At 45.2% G+C, this 16,652-nt stretch overlaps 1 protein-coding gene across 3 annotated transcripts in view; it reads right to left on the bottom strand.

The window, feature by feature from the left end:
• The window catches only part of KIF1B (kinesin family member 1B), a 178,212-nt gene that overhangs the window by 10,828 nt on the left and 150,732 nt on the right, over positions 1-16,652 (bottom strand). For all 3 annotated transcript variants that reach the window (XM_025398642.1, XM_025398661.1, XM_025398651.1), the window contains 6 exons: positions 12,039-12,153; positions 10,919-11,052; positions 9,029-9,090; positions 5,650-5,795; positions 5,245-5,484; positions 726-797 (listed from right to left, as the gene is read on the bottom strand). In XM_025398642.1, coding sequence (XP_025254427.1) covers positions 726-797; positions 5,245-5,484; positions 5,650-5,795; positions 9,029-9,090; positions 10,919-11,052; positions 12,039-12,153 — 769 coding nt within the window. The remainder of the gene's footprint in view (positions 1-725; positions 798-5,244; positions 5,485-5,649; positions 5,796-9,028; positions 9,091-10,918; positions 11,053-12,038; positions 12,154-16,652) is intronic.

Below are 16,652 nucleotides of genomic sequence, written 5' to 3'. Positions count from 1 at the left end.
TGCCTCCCTGGAGTTTAAGACAGACAATAAACTACTCACCAAGCACTTTAAAAGCATCAGGAAGCAATTAGCGCTACAGCAAAAAATAAAGCTGGAAAGAGGGGTGGGTAGAAAGTTTCAGAGAGCTGTCAGATTACCAGGTGTTAACAGAGTCCACTCACAGGAGGTGATAAATGGAGTAGAAAAATGAAAGAGGTAAGAGAGCCAACCACGGGAATACCTGGGGAAAGGCAATTCCAGGCAAAAAAAGAGGTGTGCAAAGACCCCAAGGCAGGAATGAGCTGGGAGGGTTTAAGGTCAAGCTGACTAGAATTGAGTGAATAACACAGAAATTCTCTGAAGTGTTTACTTCACTCTTTGTTGAAGTCAATAAAACTTTATGCCACCAAGAACCTCAGGGTTTCCTTGTACCCTGGCATAGAATAACATACCACCTCCCTATAGAATATTCTCCTCCAAAGGAGTCATGAAAAAGTCAAAATGTTTCCCATCTGATAATCACTCTAAGAGACACAAAGGAGTACTTTTATCTTCAGAAGTCAGTGTTCGGACACTGAAAAATTAGAATGACTACCAGAGCAGTATGTCATAAATTTTCAAATACAACGCTATGCCCATGTCAAGTTGCTTAAAAGCAGCAAAAACCAGGAATAGGTAATCTGGGATGCTGTGGAGAAATCAGTTATCAACACACTGGCTAAAAATTACAGCTTCAATGTGCTCACCTTACAGTCACTGATGCTGCCGTGCACCTGGCTGAATTCTCTGTTGAAAGTGTGGGTGAGAAGTTGCAGGCACTAAAGAAGAGAAAGAGAAGTGCAAGCTGAATGTAAAATGTCAACAGCCAGGAGCCTTGGGATAGCTGACCACGTGGAGGCTACTGGAGGGCTGAGTTCCCAGGGAGAGCACAGAAGCTCCACATCTCTCCCTATGCATTCGTCCATCTGCTGTTCATTGGTCTCCTTTGCACTGTCCTTTCTAATAAACCAGTAAATGTAAAAACAAACAAACAAACACCTCAATGACTTAATGAAGCCCTGGATGCAAGGTAGGAGGGGAAATAACATGTCCTAAACCCACAGTGCAGCTCAGATGTTGCCCTAACAGCTCTAGAAATTAAGTATATAGCAAGGGAAGTTCTATGTATGTCTAATAAAGATAAAGCAAGCGGCTTAAAAAAGCCTTTCTCAAGATTACCAAAGTGAATTACTAAAAACACCATAGTTTTGGCTGGGTGTGGATGGCTCATGCCTGTAATCCCAGTACTTTGCGAGGCCAAGGCAGGAGGATCACCTGAAGGCAGGAGTTCGAGACCAGCCTAGCCAACATGGTGAAACCTTGTCTCTATTAAAACTACAAAAAATGGGCCGGGCATGGTGGCTCATGCCTGTAATCCCAGCACTTTGGGAGGCTGAGGCAGGTGGATCACAAAGTCAGGACATCCTGGCCAACATGGTGAAACCCCATCTCTACTAAAAATACAAAAATCAGCTGGGCGTCATGGTGGGCGCAGGTAATCCCAGCTACACTCGGGAGGCTGAGGAAGGAGACTCACTTGAACCCAGGAAGTGGAGATTGCAGTGAACCGAGATCACAGCACTGCACTCTAGCCTGGCAGCAGAGTGAGACTCCGTCCCCTCTACAAAAACAAACCCTACAAAAAATGAGCTGGCAATGGTGGTGCACACCTGTAATCCCAGCTACTTGAGAGACTGAGGCAGAAGAACCGCTTGAAAATGGGAGGTGGAGGCTGCAGTGAGCCGAGATTGCACCACTGCACTCCAGCGTGGGCGACAAAGTGAGACTCCATCTCAAAAAAAAAATAATAATAAATTAAAAAAATAAAAATAAATAAAAAATAAAAACACTATAGTTTAGAAGTACTTAAAAATGCAATAGGTGGCAGGGAACGATGGCTCACACCTGTAATCCTAGCACTTTGGGAGGCCAAGGCAGGTGGATCACCTGAGGTCAGGAGTTTGTGACCAGCCTGACCAGCATGGTGAAACCCTACCTCTACTAAAAACACAAAAATTAGCCAGGCGTGGTGGCACCTGCCTGTAATCCCACATACTAGGGAGGCTGTGACAGGAGAATTACTTGAACCTGGAAGGCAGAGACTGTAGTGAGCGGAAATCATGCCACTGCACTCCAGCCTGGGCCACAAGACCTAAACTCTGTCTCAAAAAAAAAAAAAAAAAAAAAGCACTGGGTGCGGTGGCTCATGCCTGTAATCCCAGCACTTTGGGAGGCTGAGGTGGGAGGATCACCTGAGACTGGGAGTTCAAGACCAGCCTGACCAACATGGAGAACCCCGTCTCTACTAAAAATACAAAATTAGCTGGGCATGGTGGCAAATGCTTGCAATCCCAGCTACTCGGGAGGCTGAGGCAGGAGAATCGCTTGAACCTGGGAGGCGGAGGTTGCAGTGAGCTGAGATCGTGCCATTGCACTCCAGTCTGGACAATAAGAGCGATACTCCGTCTCAAAAAAACAAAACAAAACACAAAAAAGTCAATAGCACTCCTTTTCTTTTTTTTTTTTTTTTAATTTTTTTTTTTAGACACAAGGTCTCATTACGTTGCCCAGGATGGGCTTGAACTCGTGGGCTTGGGCAATCCTACCACCTCAGCCTCCTGAGTAGCTGGGACTACAGGTGCATGACACCACAGCCAGCTACCTCTTTAATTCTCAATTCACTCTGGTGCTAAAAGGCATGAGGGCTTCTGGATGGACATATTTTCCTAAATAAACCAGAAGACTATTTGAGTATTAAAACAAACCAAACATAAAACTCCTCTCATTTTTGTATTTTTTTTTTTTTTTTTTTTGAGACGGAGTCTTGCTCTGTCGCCCAGGCTGGAGTGCTGTGGCCGGATCTCAGCTCACTGCAAGCTCCGCCTCCCGGGTTCCCGCCATTCTCCTGCCTCAGCCTCCCGAGTAGCTGGGACTACAGGCGCCCGCCACCTCGCCCGGCTAGTTTTTTGTATTTTTTAGTAGAAACGGGGTTTCACCGTGTTAGCCAGGATGGTCTCGATCTCCTGACCTCGTGATCCACCCGTCTCGGCCTCCCAAAGTGCTGGGATTACAGGCTTGAGCCACCGCGCCCGGCTCATTTTTGTATTTTCTTTCCAACTGCCCAGAAACCAAACCTGGGAGACATCCTCAACAATCCCTCTGCCTTTTCCCACATACCTCTGCCTCCTTTGAAAGAAGGCAGTATCCAACCAGATTCCCCTTCCTCTTCATCACACATACCTCTGCCTTCTTTTTATTTTATTTATTTATTTATGTTGTTGTTGTTGAGATGGAGTCTTGCTCTGTCACCCAGGCTGGAGTGCAGTGGCGCGATCGCGGCTCACTGCAACCTCCACCTCCTAGGTTCAAGCAATTCTCTGCCTCAGCCTCCCGAGTAGCTGGGATTACAGGTGCCCACAACCACGCCCGGCTAATTTTTGTATTTTTAGTAGAGACAGGGTTTTGCCATGTTGGTCAGGCTGGTCTCAAACTCCTCACCTCAGGTGATCTCTTGACCTGGTGATCTGCCGGCCTCAGCCTCCCAAAGTGCTGGGATTACAGGCATGCGCCACTGCGCCCGGCCACCTCCGCCTTCTTTAAAATGCTTTTATCTGGCCGGGCATCCACACATCCGTAATCCTAGCACTTTGGGAGGCCGAGGTGGGTGGATCACCTGAGGTCAGGAGTTGGAGACCAGCCTAGCCAACGTGGTGAAACTCCGTCTCTACTAAAAATACAAAAATTAGCCAGATGTGGTGGCGCATGCCTGTACTCCAAGCTACTTGGGAGGCTGAGGAAGGAGAATCGCTTGAACCTGGGAAGCGGAGTTTGCAGTGAGCCGAGATCGCGCCACTGCACTCCAGCCTGCGTGATGGCAGCGAGACTGCATCTCAAAAAAAAAAAAAAATTTTTTAAGTTTTTATCATTTCTCATCGGATTACTGTAATAAAGAATTCTCCCTTCCTCAGCATATCTCTTCACCATCAATCCATTCTCTTTATTGCTGCTAGAGAAATCTTTTTTTCTGAGACGGCATCTCACTCTGTCGCCCAGGTTGGAGTGCAATGGCGCGATCTCGGCTCACTGCAACCTCCGCCTTCCAGGTTCAAGCGATTCTCCTGCCTCAGCCTCCTTAGTAGCTGGGACTACAGGCGCAGGCCACCACGCTCGGCTGATTTTTGTATTTTTAGTAGTAGACACGGGGTTTCACTATGTTGGCCAGGATGGTCTTGGGCTCCTGACCTTGTGATCCACCCGCCTCGGCCTCTCAAAGTGGTGGGATTACAGGCATGAGCCACCACGGCTGGCCAGAAATCTTTCTAAAACACAAGTACCTGTTTAAAATAGTTCTGCATTGCTCCCATCATCCACTCTAAACTCTTCAGTGCAATATACAAGATTCTTCACTACACACCTTCTGTTCCAGTCCCACATGAATTCCCCAAGACTGATCATGCAGGACACCACTGCCTCCCTCCTGCGCATCCTTCCAAGGTCAGCTCATGAGCGCCCCACTACAGATGCTTCTCCTCTGACTCCCATAGCATTTGAAACACACACCTCTATTATATGCTTGTGACCTAATATTCTGTAAGCCCTTATATTTTTTAATTTTTAAATTTATTATTATTTTATTTTTTGAGATGGAGTGTCACTCTGTCGCTCAGGCTGGAGTGCAGTGGAGCTACCTTGGCTCACTGCAATCTCTGCCTCCCGGGTTCAAGCAATTCTTCTGCTTCAGCCTCTTGAGTAGCTGGGATTACAGGCGCCCACCGCCACGCCTGGCTAATTTTTGTATTTTTAGTAGAGACAGGGTTTCACCATGTTGGCCAGGCTGCTCTCAAACTCCAGACCTCAGGTAATCTGCCTGCCTCAGCCCTGTAAAGTGCTGGGATTATAGGCGTGAGCCACTGAGCCTGGCCTAATTTTTGTTTTTGTAGAGACAAGGTCTCACTATGTTAGCCCGGGTTTGTCTTGAACTCCTGGGCTCAAGCAATCCCTTTGCTTCAGCCTCCCAAAGTGGTGGGGTAACAGGCATGAGGCAGTGCGCCTGGCCCTGTAAGCTTGTTGAGGGTAGGAACTGCGTCTTACTTTTTATTTCTACATTCACAGGATTATCACAGGCCTTCAAACACCTCAAACAAAGCTGTTGAAAATGAATAAACTGAGAGGCTAGTTTGTGGAGCCTTGTGGGAAGACGTTCAGCAAAGAGGAAGGGATTCACACCTTGGTAGCCAGCTCTTTCTCTCGGTCCACCAGGCTTTCGATGTCTGCTGAATCATAGCCACTGCTCTCGCTGGGTGTGATGGCGCTTTCAAAGGTGGTGGTTGAGATCTGAGAGGAGATACTGGTGGAGGTGCTGAGGGTCCCACTGCTGAGGCTGGGGGATAACGAGTCACTCATTGATTTGGGGATGCTGTCACCAAGTCTCTCACGCAGCAGCAAAAAGTGGCGGGTTTTTTCCACCTGAGAAGATCAATACTACTGCTATAGCAAACACAGAGCTCGTTAAGATCTCAGGAGAGAAAAGTAAAAAGCTATGATCACATGCAGCAGGGGGAAGGAAGACTGATACTTTGGCAATCTTGTCCCAGAGTTCTTGCATCTGAGCAATCCTGCCCCCCTGGATACCTCATGTAGGAGCTCCAGCTTCTCCAGCTCCCACTGGTGCTCAAGGATGAGACTGTCTCCACGGGGCCGCCAGCCTGCTAAGTTCTCTTCTCCCCGCACATATGCCACTGAGGTATCTAAGATTTTTCTTCTCCTTCTCTGCATGCCTAAGACAAGAGGAAACAAGTTTTTGTTTCAGAAAAAAATTCAATTCCAAGTTTAAGTCAAAACGAATTAATAATTCTTATACGTAGCAAACTAAGACAGTCTGGTCTCAAGATACATGGGATTTTGTTTAAATACCAAAGCAACTCTCTGAACGTTTTTAAAAACTGAGTTTTACATTCTTTGATAATTATAAGACTGGGATGCAATTTAAGAAAATGATAAAATTATGATGTTAGGTGAAAATGTAGAAATATTAAATAGTCGATAATAGTCTATACACTATGAGGCCGGGCACGATGGCTCATTCCCAGCACTTTGGGAGGCTGAGGTGGGCTATCACCTGAGGTCAGGAGTTCGAGACCAGCCTGGCCAACACGGTGAAACCCCATCTCTACTAAAAATATAAAAATTAGCCAGGCGTGGTGGCGAGTGCTTATAATCCCAGCTACTCAGGAGGCTGAGGCAGGAGAATCGCTTGAACCTGGGAGGCGGAGGTTGCAGTGAGCTGAAATGGCACCACTGCACTCCAGCCTGGACGACAGAGCAAGATTCCATCTTAAAAAAAAAAAAAGTCTATACACTATGATTGCAAATAAATAAAAATACACCTAGATGAAACAAGTGGGGAAGGCCAGGCACAGTGGCTCATGCTATAATCTTAGCACTTTGGGAGGCCAAGGTGGGAGAACCACTTGGGCCCAGGAGTTCAAGACCAGCCTGGGCAACATAGTAAATAAGACCCTACCTCTACCAAAAATTAAAAAATTGGCCAGGTGTAGTGGCATGAGCCCAGGAATTGGAGGCTGCAGCGAGCTCTCATCACACCACAGCACTCCAGCCTGGGCAACAGTAAGATCCTGTACCTAAAAATAAAAAATTTTTAAAAGACCAAAGGGAACACACACACGCACATACACACGTACATACACTCAGTAGTTCACTGGCTGACAGATGACAGACAGCTTTAGCCTCTATTATTTCCTGTTAATTTTTTTAGTATTATGCTGGTTTTACATATTAAATACATGAATTTATATTAATTTAAAAAATTCCTCAAGGAACTATCTGGATATTATAATAATTAACTGCTACTTGGATTCATACTCAAAGTCTTCTTTACTTACCTAAGTTTTGCCTGTGGGCCCTGACTTGTTTTCCATGTATATTCTATAAAATGACTCAAACTCATACTAATCAAATGCTATTAGAAAACCTTAACTTTTGTTCATGTTTCAGTTTACAAACATAGAAATGCTAAGTGCTGCTTAAGTTTGCCTAGCTAGAGGAACAAGAGCAGTTTAAAAACACATTTAAAAGAATACAGAACAAATCTGACTTAATAATTTGATTTTTTGCCGGGCGCGGTGGCTCACGCCTGTAATCCCAGCACTTTGGGAGGCGGAGGCGGGCGGATCATGAGGTCAAGAGATCAAGACCATCCTGGCTAACACACTGAAACCCCGTCTCTACTAAAAATACAAAGAAATTAGCCAGGCGTGGCGGCGTGCGCCTGTTGTCCCAGCTGCTGGGGAGGCTGAGGCAGGAGAATGGCGTGAACCTGGGAGGCAGAGGTTACAGTGAGCTGAGATTGTGCCACTGCACTCCAGCCTGGGTGACAGAGTAAGACTGTCTAAAAAAAATAAAAATCAAATTTTTTTTTTTTTTTTTGAGACGGAGTCTCACTCTGTCACCCAGGCTGGAGTGCAGTGGCGCAATCTCGGCTCACTGCAAGCTCTGCCTCCCAGGTTCATGCCATTCTCTCGCCTCAGCCTCCCAAGTAGCTGGGATTACAGGCACACGCCACCACACCCGGCTAATTTTTGTATTTTTGGTAGAAAGAGGGGTTTCACCATGTTGGTCAGGCTGCTCTTAAACTCCTGGCCTCAGGTGATCCACCTACCTTGGTCTNGAGGAGTCTCACTCTGTCACCCAGGCTGGAGTGCAGTGGCGCAATCTCGGCTCACTGCAAGCTCTGCCTCCCAGGTTCATGCCATTCTCTCGCCTCAGCCTCCCAAGTAGCTGGGATTACAGGCACACGCCACCACACCCGGCTAATTTTTGTATTTTTGGTAGAAAGAGGGGTTTCACCATGTTGGTCAGGCTGCTCTTAAACTCCTGGCCTCAGGTGATCCACCTACCTTGGTCTCCCAAAGTGCTGGGATTACAGGTGTGAGCCACCATGCACAGCCAATAATTTGACTTTCTAAAACGTGGGAAATTTAAATTCCAGTCTGATGGCATCTATATACTGCTATGTCATCTTTGGGCTAAAGTGGGGAGAGAAATAGTTATGAAGTTTTCTAAACCAAACTCATTCTAATTCACATGAATTTTTTTTTTTTTTTTTTTTTTTTTGAGATGGAGTCTCACTCTGTCACCCAGGCTGGAGTGCAGTGGCACGAACTTGGCTCACTGCAAACTCTGCCTCCCCGGCTCAAGTGATTCTTCTGCCTCAGCCTCCTGAGTAGCTAGGACCATAGGCGCCCACCACCACGCTCGGCTAATTTTTGTATTTTTAGTAGGGACAGGGTTTCACCATATTGGCCAGGCTGGTCTCGAACTCCTGACCTCATGATCTGCCCACCTCGGCCTCCCACAGTGTTGGGATGACAGGCATGAGCCACTAGGCCCGGCCCATATGAATTTTTTAACTCAAATTTTACTCATAGCCTAGTGATACTGTGATACAATTTTAATACAATTGTACATTATAAACCAAACAATGTTGCAACTCTGAAAAAGGTAACTCCTACCACCCCTCCTCAATCAAACTGGCTTGTAAGACACACATGGTTTCTAAAAGGTTTTATATCTATCCTACTTGGGTAGACTCTCCAGTTTTTATATACAGTGTATTTTTTATTTACTTATTTTTTTTTTTGAGACGGAGTCTCACTCTGTTGCCCAGGCAGGCTGGAGTGCAGTGGCACAATCTCGGCTCACTACAACCTCCGCCTCCTGGGTTCAAGCAAGTCTCCTGCCTCAGCCTCCCAAGTAGCTAGGATTACAGGCGCACACCACCACACCTGGCTAATTCTTGTATTTTTAGTAGAGAAGGGGTTTCACCATGTTGGCCAGGCTGGTCTCCAACTCCTGACCGCAGGTGATCTGCCCACCTCGGCCTCCCACAGTGCTGGGATTACAGGTGTGTGCTCCCATGCCCAGCCTAAACACAGGATACTTGAAACATACACAAAGATAACTATCACCTCATCAATCCACAAGAGCTTACCTGGACTACCTGTGTCTGACATTTTGCATAAGCTGAGTTCGTAAATGCCAGTGACTCGATTCCTATTTGAAGAAAATAAAACAATGGTTTAATCTCTTACAGCACAAAAACAGGAAGATTTCAATCCCTGCTACTTAAAATAGTGTCTTCGCTGCAGGGACTGCAACCCATCCTCAAATATAATTACGGACATTTCTTATTTGTCACTGCTATTTTCCTATTTTGAACTTAAGTAGCATACCTTTTCCTAGAGGAGTCTGCTTTCATCTCAATTTTATTTATTTATTTATTTTTAATTTTTTTTTTTTTGAGACGGAGTCTTGCTCTGTCGCCCAGGCTGGAGTGCAGTGGCCGGATCTCAGCTCACTGCAAGCTCCGCCTCCCAGGTTTACGCCATTCTCCTGCCTCAGCCTCCCGAATAGCTGGGACTACAGGCGCCCGCCACCTCACCTGGCTAGTTTTTTTTGTATTTTTTAGTAGAGACGGGGTGTTTCACCGTGTTAGCCAGGATGGTCTCAATCTCCTGACCTCGTAATCCGCCTATTTCGGCCTCCCAAAGTGCTGGGATTACAGGCTTGAGCCACCACGCCTGGCCTCAATTTTATTTTTTTAGAGACAGGGTTTCCCTGTGTCACCCAGGCTGGAGTGCGGTCACAGCTCACTGCAGCCTCAAACTCCTGGACTCATGTGATCCTCCTGCCTCAGCCTCCTGAGTGGTTGGGACTTCAGGCATGCACCACCATACCCAGCTAATTTTTAAATTTTTTTGTAGAGACAGGGTCTCACTATGTTGCCCAGGCTGGTCTTGAACTCCTGGCCTCAAGTGATCCTTCCACCTTGGCATCAAAAAGTGCTGAGATTATACGCATCAAAAAGTGCTGAGATTATACGCATCAAAAAGTGCTGAGATTATAGGCATAAGCCACCATGCCCCACCTCATCTCTATCTTTTAAACACTTTATTTCAATAGGGTGAATAAAATTGAATGATAAACTAGAAAATTTACAATATAAATATGAAAACTAAAAATTTGTCTTTTCTTACTATAAGAGAGAAGATATGAGGAAACAATGACTAGAATGAAATGATAATCAACAACTTCTGGGGATTGTGAGTAGTAGGAGGTATAATACCTTCTATTGTATTAGTAACATTTTTTAAGCTGGGTGGTGATACCCAAGTAGTCAATGTATTTTTTCTCTTTTTCTTTTCTTTTTCTTTCTTTTCTTTTTTTTTTTAATTTTGAGACGGGGTCTCACTGTTTCACCCAGGCTGGAGTGCAGTGGCTCTATCATGGCTTACGGCAGCCTCAACCTCTCAAGCTCAACTGATCCTCTCACCTCAGCCTCCTGAGAAGCTGGGACTATAGGCGTGTGTCACCACACCTGGGTAATTTTAAAATTTGCTGTGGAGATGGGGTCTCACTGTGTTGCCCAAGCTGGTCTCAAACTCCTAAGCTCTCTGTCCTTGGCCTCCCAACATGCTGGGATTACAGACATGAGCCACTGTGTCTGGCCTTCACTGTATTATTCCTGACATATTTTGTATGCCTTAAATATGCATAACAAATCTTAAAAAGAAGAAAATTTCAATGGTACTCTGTTAGAAATAATAATGATGACATTTAAAAGTCTTTGCAAATTTAGTCTTTGCAAAATTGTTTTAGAGGTGTTCACAATGTAATATTCCTTCCTTCCCTCATAACTCATCCATCCATCAACATTTTATTAAATGTCAGCATGCAAGTCAGTACATTCCAGGTGCCAGTTACCAAAATGGTTCATAAACTGTAAACTAACCATGAGACAGTAAGTCAAGAATACTTAAGGACTAATGATTCTGTTGTACTAAACAAACAAACTGGAAGCTAACTTGTGTGAAAAACTTACGAATCTGGTGACTTCGAGTAGCCACTGCCAAAGAGGCTACGCAGAGAGCGTGGTGGTGAGATCTTGGCATCTCGGGAATAGAAGACCATGCACACATCCTTGGTGATGACAGCCGGCTGGATGCAATGATCCAGCTGAAAGCAGACAAGGTAGGTGCTGATGAAGTGTAGGCAGAGTACTGTGACCAGAGTCTATACACGAATGTATTTGGAAAGCTAGTCCCAGTTGTGAGAACTGAAGGATTTCAGCTCCACGAATTATTTCAACAGTCACCCAGTGGATAATATGTGCAAGAGCAGGTAGTACTCCTTATAGATGCATTTATTTATTTATCTGTTTATTTTTATTTATTTATTTACTTATTTTTTCTGAGATGGAGTCTTGCTCTGTCACCCAGCCTGGAGTGCAGTGATGCGATCTCGGCTCACTGCAAGCTCCGCCTCCCAGGTTCACATCATTCTCCTGCCTCAGCCTCCCCAGCAGCTGGGACTACAGGCACCTGCCACCACACCTGGCTAATATTTTTGTATTTTTAGTAGAGACGGGGTTTCACCGTGTTAGCCAGGATGGTCTCGATCTGCTGACCTTGTGATCCGCCCGCCTCAGCCTCCCAAAGTGCTGGGATTACAGGAGTGAGCCACCACGCCTGGCAGATTCATTTATTTTTATCTGAGGTAAATGTTGCTTCCCCTGATAGGTGAGGAAACTGAGGCAAAGAGAGTTTCTCCAAGGACATAGAGGAAGTAAGTAGCAGCACAGGGATTTGAACTGACAGGCTGGGTCCTGGGTCTGGGCTGTTAACCACTATTACACTCTGTCCACAACTATAAAAACAAGAGGTAACATTTTCTTAAAAATCACACATTCTTCAAGCAGTGGTGATTAGGCTACTAAAGCTGAAGCTGGAATGAAAGTCATGTGATTTTTTCAGTAAACAGAACCCAGGAATAGAATCTAATATAATCAGAAGAGTTAGCAAAGTATAATAAAATGAAAAACTTAAGGATATGGAGGAAGAAAGAGGACAAAACAAGTGGAATCTTCGCTGACCACTTCCTGCTATAACCTGCAGTGTTCAGGGCTGACTGTTTGCATCAACTGAAGCTCCAGGTCTCCTCACCTCTAGGTAGGCCGACAAGGTCATGTAGATCTTTTCTCCATAAGGTGTCACTCGGTTCAGAAGAAGGGAGTTATGTAGAGAGCTATCCCACACAGCCTCAAAGCGGTAGAAGGTCCTAAGGTCAGAAAGACAAGAGGGAGTCATCCAAGCTAAAATCACCTTAGCCCAGGTACTGACACTGTCAATCATCCTAAAGAACCCTATGCCAACCAACTGACATTTTCAATTTATCAAACTCTAATAACAGGGAGGAACACTTATCTCCTAGGAGGAAAAGATAGGTCCCCATCATCTTGCCCCCAACCCTACCCATCATTAAGGAACACTTAGTTGTGCCTTTTTTTTTTTTTTTGAGACGGAGTCTCACTCTGTCACCCAGGCTGGAGTGCAGTGGCACGATCTCGGATCACTGCAACCTCTGTCTCCTGGGTTCAAGTGATTCTCCTGCCTCAGCCTTCCGAGTAGCTGGGATTACAGGCGCACACCACCATGCCTGGCTAATTTTTGTCATTTTTAGTAGAGACAGGGTTTCACCATGTTGGTCAGGCTGGTCTTGAACTCCTGAACTCAGATGATCCGCCTGCCTCGGCCTCCCAAAGTGCTGGGATTACAGGCGTGAGCCACTGCGCGTGGCCAGTTGTGCTTTTTTAAATTTTGTTTTGACAAGCCTGCCTCTGCCTATAAACATAAAAATAGTAAGGTCAATCAAAAGGATTAAGATGAAATGGTAAGTGAGTTTGGACAGAAACTGAAAGAATAAAGAAAGACTAAGGTCTCCTGTCAGTCAATGATGAGAGCAGGAAGTGAATGCTCAGTCATTTGTCAGCTTCGATCTTCACATCACAAGAAGGCTAAACATCATTCAATCCAGTGCTGCTGGGCCTCAGAAACGTCACAGATATATCTGAGGGGATTAATGGTAGAAACTGGGTAGAAGGGTTTAAGTATAGACAGTCTTATTTTATTTTATTTTTGAGACAGAGTTTCACTCTGTCACCCAGGCTGGAGTGCAGTGGCGCAATCTCAGCTCACTGCAACCTCTGCCTCCCGGGTTCAAGCGATCCTCCTGCCTCAGCCTCCTGAGTAGCTGGGATTATAGGCAAACACCATTACGCCAGTTAATTTTTGTATTTTTAGTAGAGGCAGCGTTTCATCATGTTGGCCAGGCTGGTCTCAAACTCCTGACCTCAAGCAATCTGCCCACCTCGACCTCCCAAAGTGCTGGGAGTATAGGTGTGAGCCACCGTGCCAGTCGAGAGCCTTATTTTAAATAAAAGAACAAAAGGTTATTCTTAACTGATGTTTCAGTAAAAGAGAATAATTTTTTAACACTAGAGCCAGCCAAATATCATTTGTTAGCTTTAAAAAAAAAGCCATTTGAAAAATTAATCTTACATTTATATAACAAATGGAAACTTAATAGATACTCACAAACTGTTTTGCTGTTGTTCTAATATCGTTTTTTTCTACTGGTAAAACAACATAAACTCTAATTGACATTAAATCTTCCAGTTCTGCAAGTCTAATCTGAAACACGGCACTTAGTTGAAAAGCAGTGTTACAGATCGATTCCCAATTCTGCCCCATGTTTCCCTTCTCAGACCCCTATGACAAGTGGAGGGAAGATGCCGGGTCTGCCCCGCCACCACTAGTCCTCTGCAGATAGAACACAGCTCACCTGATACACCTAGCAGAGTCTGTGCATACTCTTTCCTGCCCAATACATTCCTTTTTACTCCTTTTCAAATGGTGACCTCACTATGGCTGCCTTTTCTAGACTTCCTATGACAAGTAGCTGGCATGTCCTCCCTCTAAACACATCCCCATGTTTCTTCCTCCAGAAACGATCAATAGAGAGAACAATACATTTGTGAAACTGAACCCCATGACCACACCTCCTCTTCCAAGTGGCAGCGTATGAGGTCTGATCATCTAGCATAGTTGCTTCTAGATCTAACTCTTCTTCAATTATTTACTACTCTCTCTCAAATGTCTAGCCTTTGAGGCAGTGAGTGTGGGTCAAGAAAATTCTCTACAAAGACACAGAAGATAGAGAAACAACAAGACAAAGACACCAAGTGACCCAAACAGGAACAGAAATGACGGACAATGAAAGCCTTTCTATAGTTCCTGGGCTCCCTGGGAACAGGAGGAAACCCTTCAGGTGTCCATAAACCTCTGTGTAGAGGAAATTTTTAATTTGGTTTAAGACATATTCTAATATTGGGTGACGATATCCACTACTTCAACAGATGCCACTTGAGAACTATCACTGTGATATCTTTTTTTTTTTTTTTTTTTTTTGAGACGGAGTCTTACTTTTGTCACCCAGGCTGGAGTGCAGTGGCGCAATCTCGGCTCACTGCAACCTTCTCATTCCGGGTTCAACCGATTCTCCTGCCTCAGCCTCCAGAGGTCTGCTCTTTTATTGTGTCCCTGTTTTTGTCAAAGTACCTAGAAGGGGTGGGGCTTCTTTGTCCGATTTCAGAGACTGGATACATCCATTCTAAAGTTAAATAAACCCCTCTTCTTAGAGTGAGGGCATTTATGACTTTGGTGACATCTGACAGAAATTTCTTTTTTTTTTTTTTTGAGATGGAGTCTCGCTCTGTCGCCCAGGCCGGAGTGCAGTGGCCGGATCTCAGCTCACTGCAAGCTCCGCCTCCCGGGTTTACGCCATTCTCCTGCCTCAGCCTCCCGAGTAGCTGGGACTACCGGCGCCCGCCACCTCGCCCGGCTAGTTTTTTTGTACTTTTTAGTAGAGACGGGGTTTCAACGTGTTCGCCAGGATGGTCTCGATCTCCTGACCTCGTAATCCGCCCGTCTCGGCCTCCCAAAGTGCTGGGATTACAGGCTTGAGCCACCGCCCCCGGCATCTGACAGAAATTTCTATCAGTGCTGCTGTCTTAAGTTCCAAACCATAACGTGGCACCTCCCAGGACCACTGAGATTTCATGACACTGACTCTTTCAACTGAGGCAAATGTTTTGAACTTGTCAAAAAAAGCCTCTTCGCATTTCTGTTTTCAGACTAAGCTTTCACTTAACGTAAAGAAAATTTCACTGGCAGAAACCTGGTTAACACATAGGAAATTTTGACTCCACTGAAGTCTTCCTGTATTAAGGGAAAATTTTTCTTTTTTTTTTTTTTTTTTTTTTTTTTTTTTTTTGAGACAGAGTCTCGCTCTGTAGCCCAGGCTGGAGTGCAGTGGAGGGATTCCGGCTCGCTGCAAGCTCCGCCTCTCGGGTTCACGCCATTCTCCTACCACAGCATCCCGAGTAGCTGGGACTAACAGGCGCCTGCCACCACGCCCAGCTAATTTTTTTGTATTTTTAGTAGAGATGGGGTTTCACTGTGTTAGCCAAGATGGTCTCGATCTCCTGTCCCCGTGATCCACCCGCTTCGGCCTCCCAAAGTGCTGGGATTATAGGCGTGAGCCACCACGCCTGGCTCATTTTTTTTTTAATTTTGTCAAAAAAAGTTTCTTTTTTTTTTTTTTTTTGCTTTGGACTTGCTGCACCAAGTTCTGTTGGAACACCCACCAAAGGTGGTAGTTCAATTTTTTTTAAAAAAATTATTTATTTATTTTTTTGAGACAGAGTCTCACTCTTGTCGCCCAGGCTGGAGTGCAATGGTGCGATCTTGGCTCACTGCAACCTCCGCCTCCTGGGTTTAAGCGATTCTCCTGCCTCAGCCTCCCAAGTAGCTGGGATTACAGGCACCCAACACCAAGTCTGGCTAATTTTTAAAATTTTAGTAGAGATGGGGTTTCACTGTGTTGGCCAGGTTGGTCTCAAACTCCTGACCTCAGGTGATCCACCCGCCCGGCCTCCCAAAGTGCTGGGATTACAGGTGTGAACCTACTTTTTTTTAGAGATGGGGTCTTGCTCTGTTGCCCAGGCTGGAGTGCACTGGTGCAATCTAACTCCTGGGCTCAAGTGATCTTCCCACCTCAGCCTCCTGAGTAGCTGGGAATACAGGCATGAGTCACCACTCTCAGCTAATTTTTTTTTTTTTTTTTCCTGTAGAGACAAGTTCTACATTGCCCAGGCAGGTCTTGAACTCTTGGGTTCAAGTGATCTTCCTACCTTAGTAGGAAAGTGCTAGTATTACAGGTATGAGCCATTACAGTGGCAATTCTTGAGAGGTGGTTGTAAGAAATACAACAAAGGCTGGGGAGAAATGTCAATTTAATTAAGCTTGCAATAGAATTTAGGGTTACAAACAGGGCTGAATCCCAAGACATATTTTCCTGTATGCCTCCTAAGGTGGTGAGAAGTAATTCCAAATGGATTTCTCAAGATGTTCTGAACAGCAGCAGCATCAGAGGAAAAGCAGGTTTCAAGGTGACTGCTTTGAAGGATATATTCCTTTGAATTTATTATTTATGAACAATTAAAGATCAACTTCTGGTCAGTCATGGTAGCTTACACCTGTAATCCCAGCACTATGGGAGGTAAAAGTGGGAAGATCACTTGAGGTCAGGAATTTGAGGCCAGCCTGGGCAATACAGCGAGAACCTGTCTCTACAAAAAAATTTTAAATTAGCTAGGCATGGTGGCACATGTCTGGAGTCCCAGCTATTCGGGAGGCTGAGGCGGGAGGGCTGCTTGA

The sequence above is a fragment of the Theropithecus gelada genome, chromosome 1 (assembly GCF_003255815.1).
Source record: "Theropithecus gelada isolate Dixy chromosome 1, Tgel_1.0, whole genome shotgun sequence".
NCBI classification, from domain to species: Eukaryota; Metazoa; Chordata; class Mammalia; order Primates; family Cercopithecidae; genus Theropithecus; species Theropithecus gelada.
Note: the sequence above shows the minus strand (reverse complement) of the source record. Positions and strands in the feature narration are given on the sequence as shown.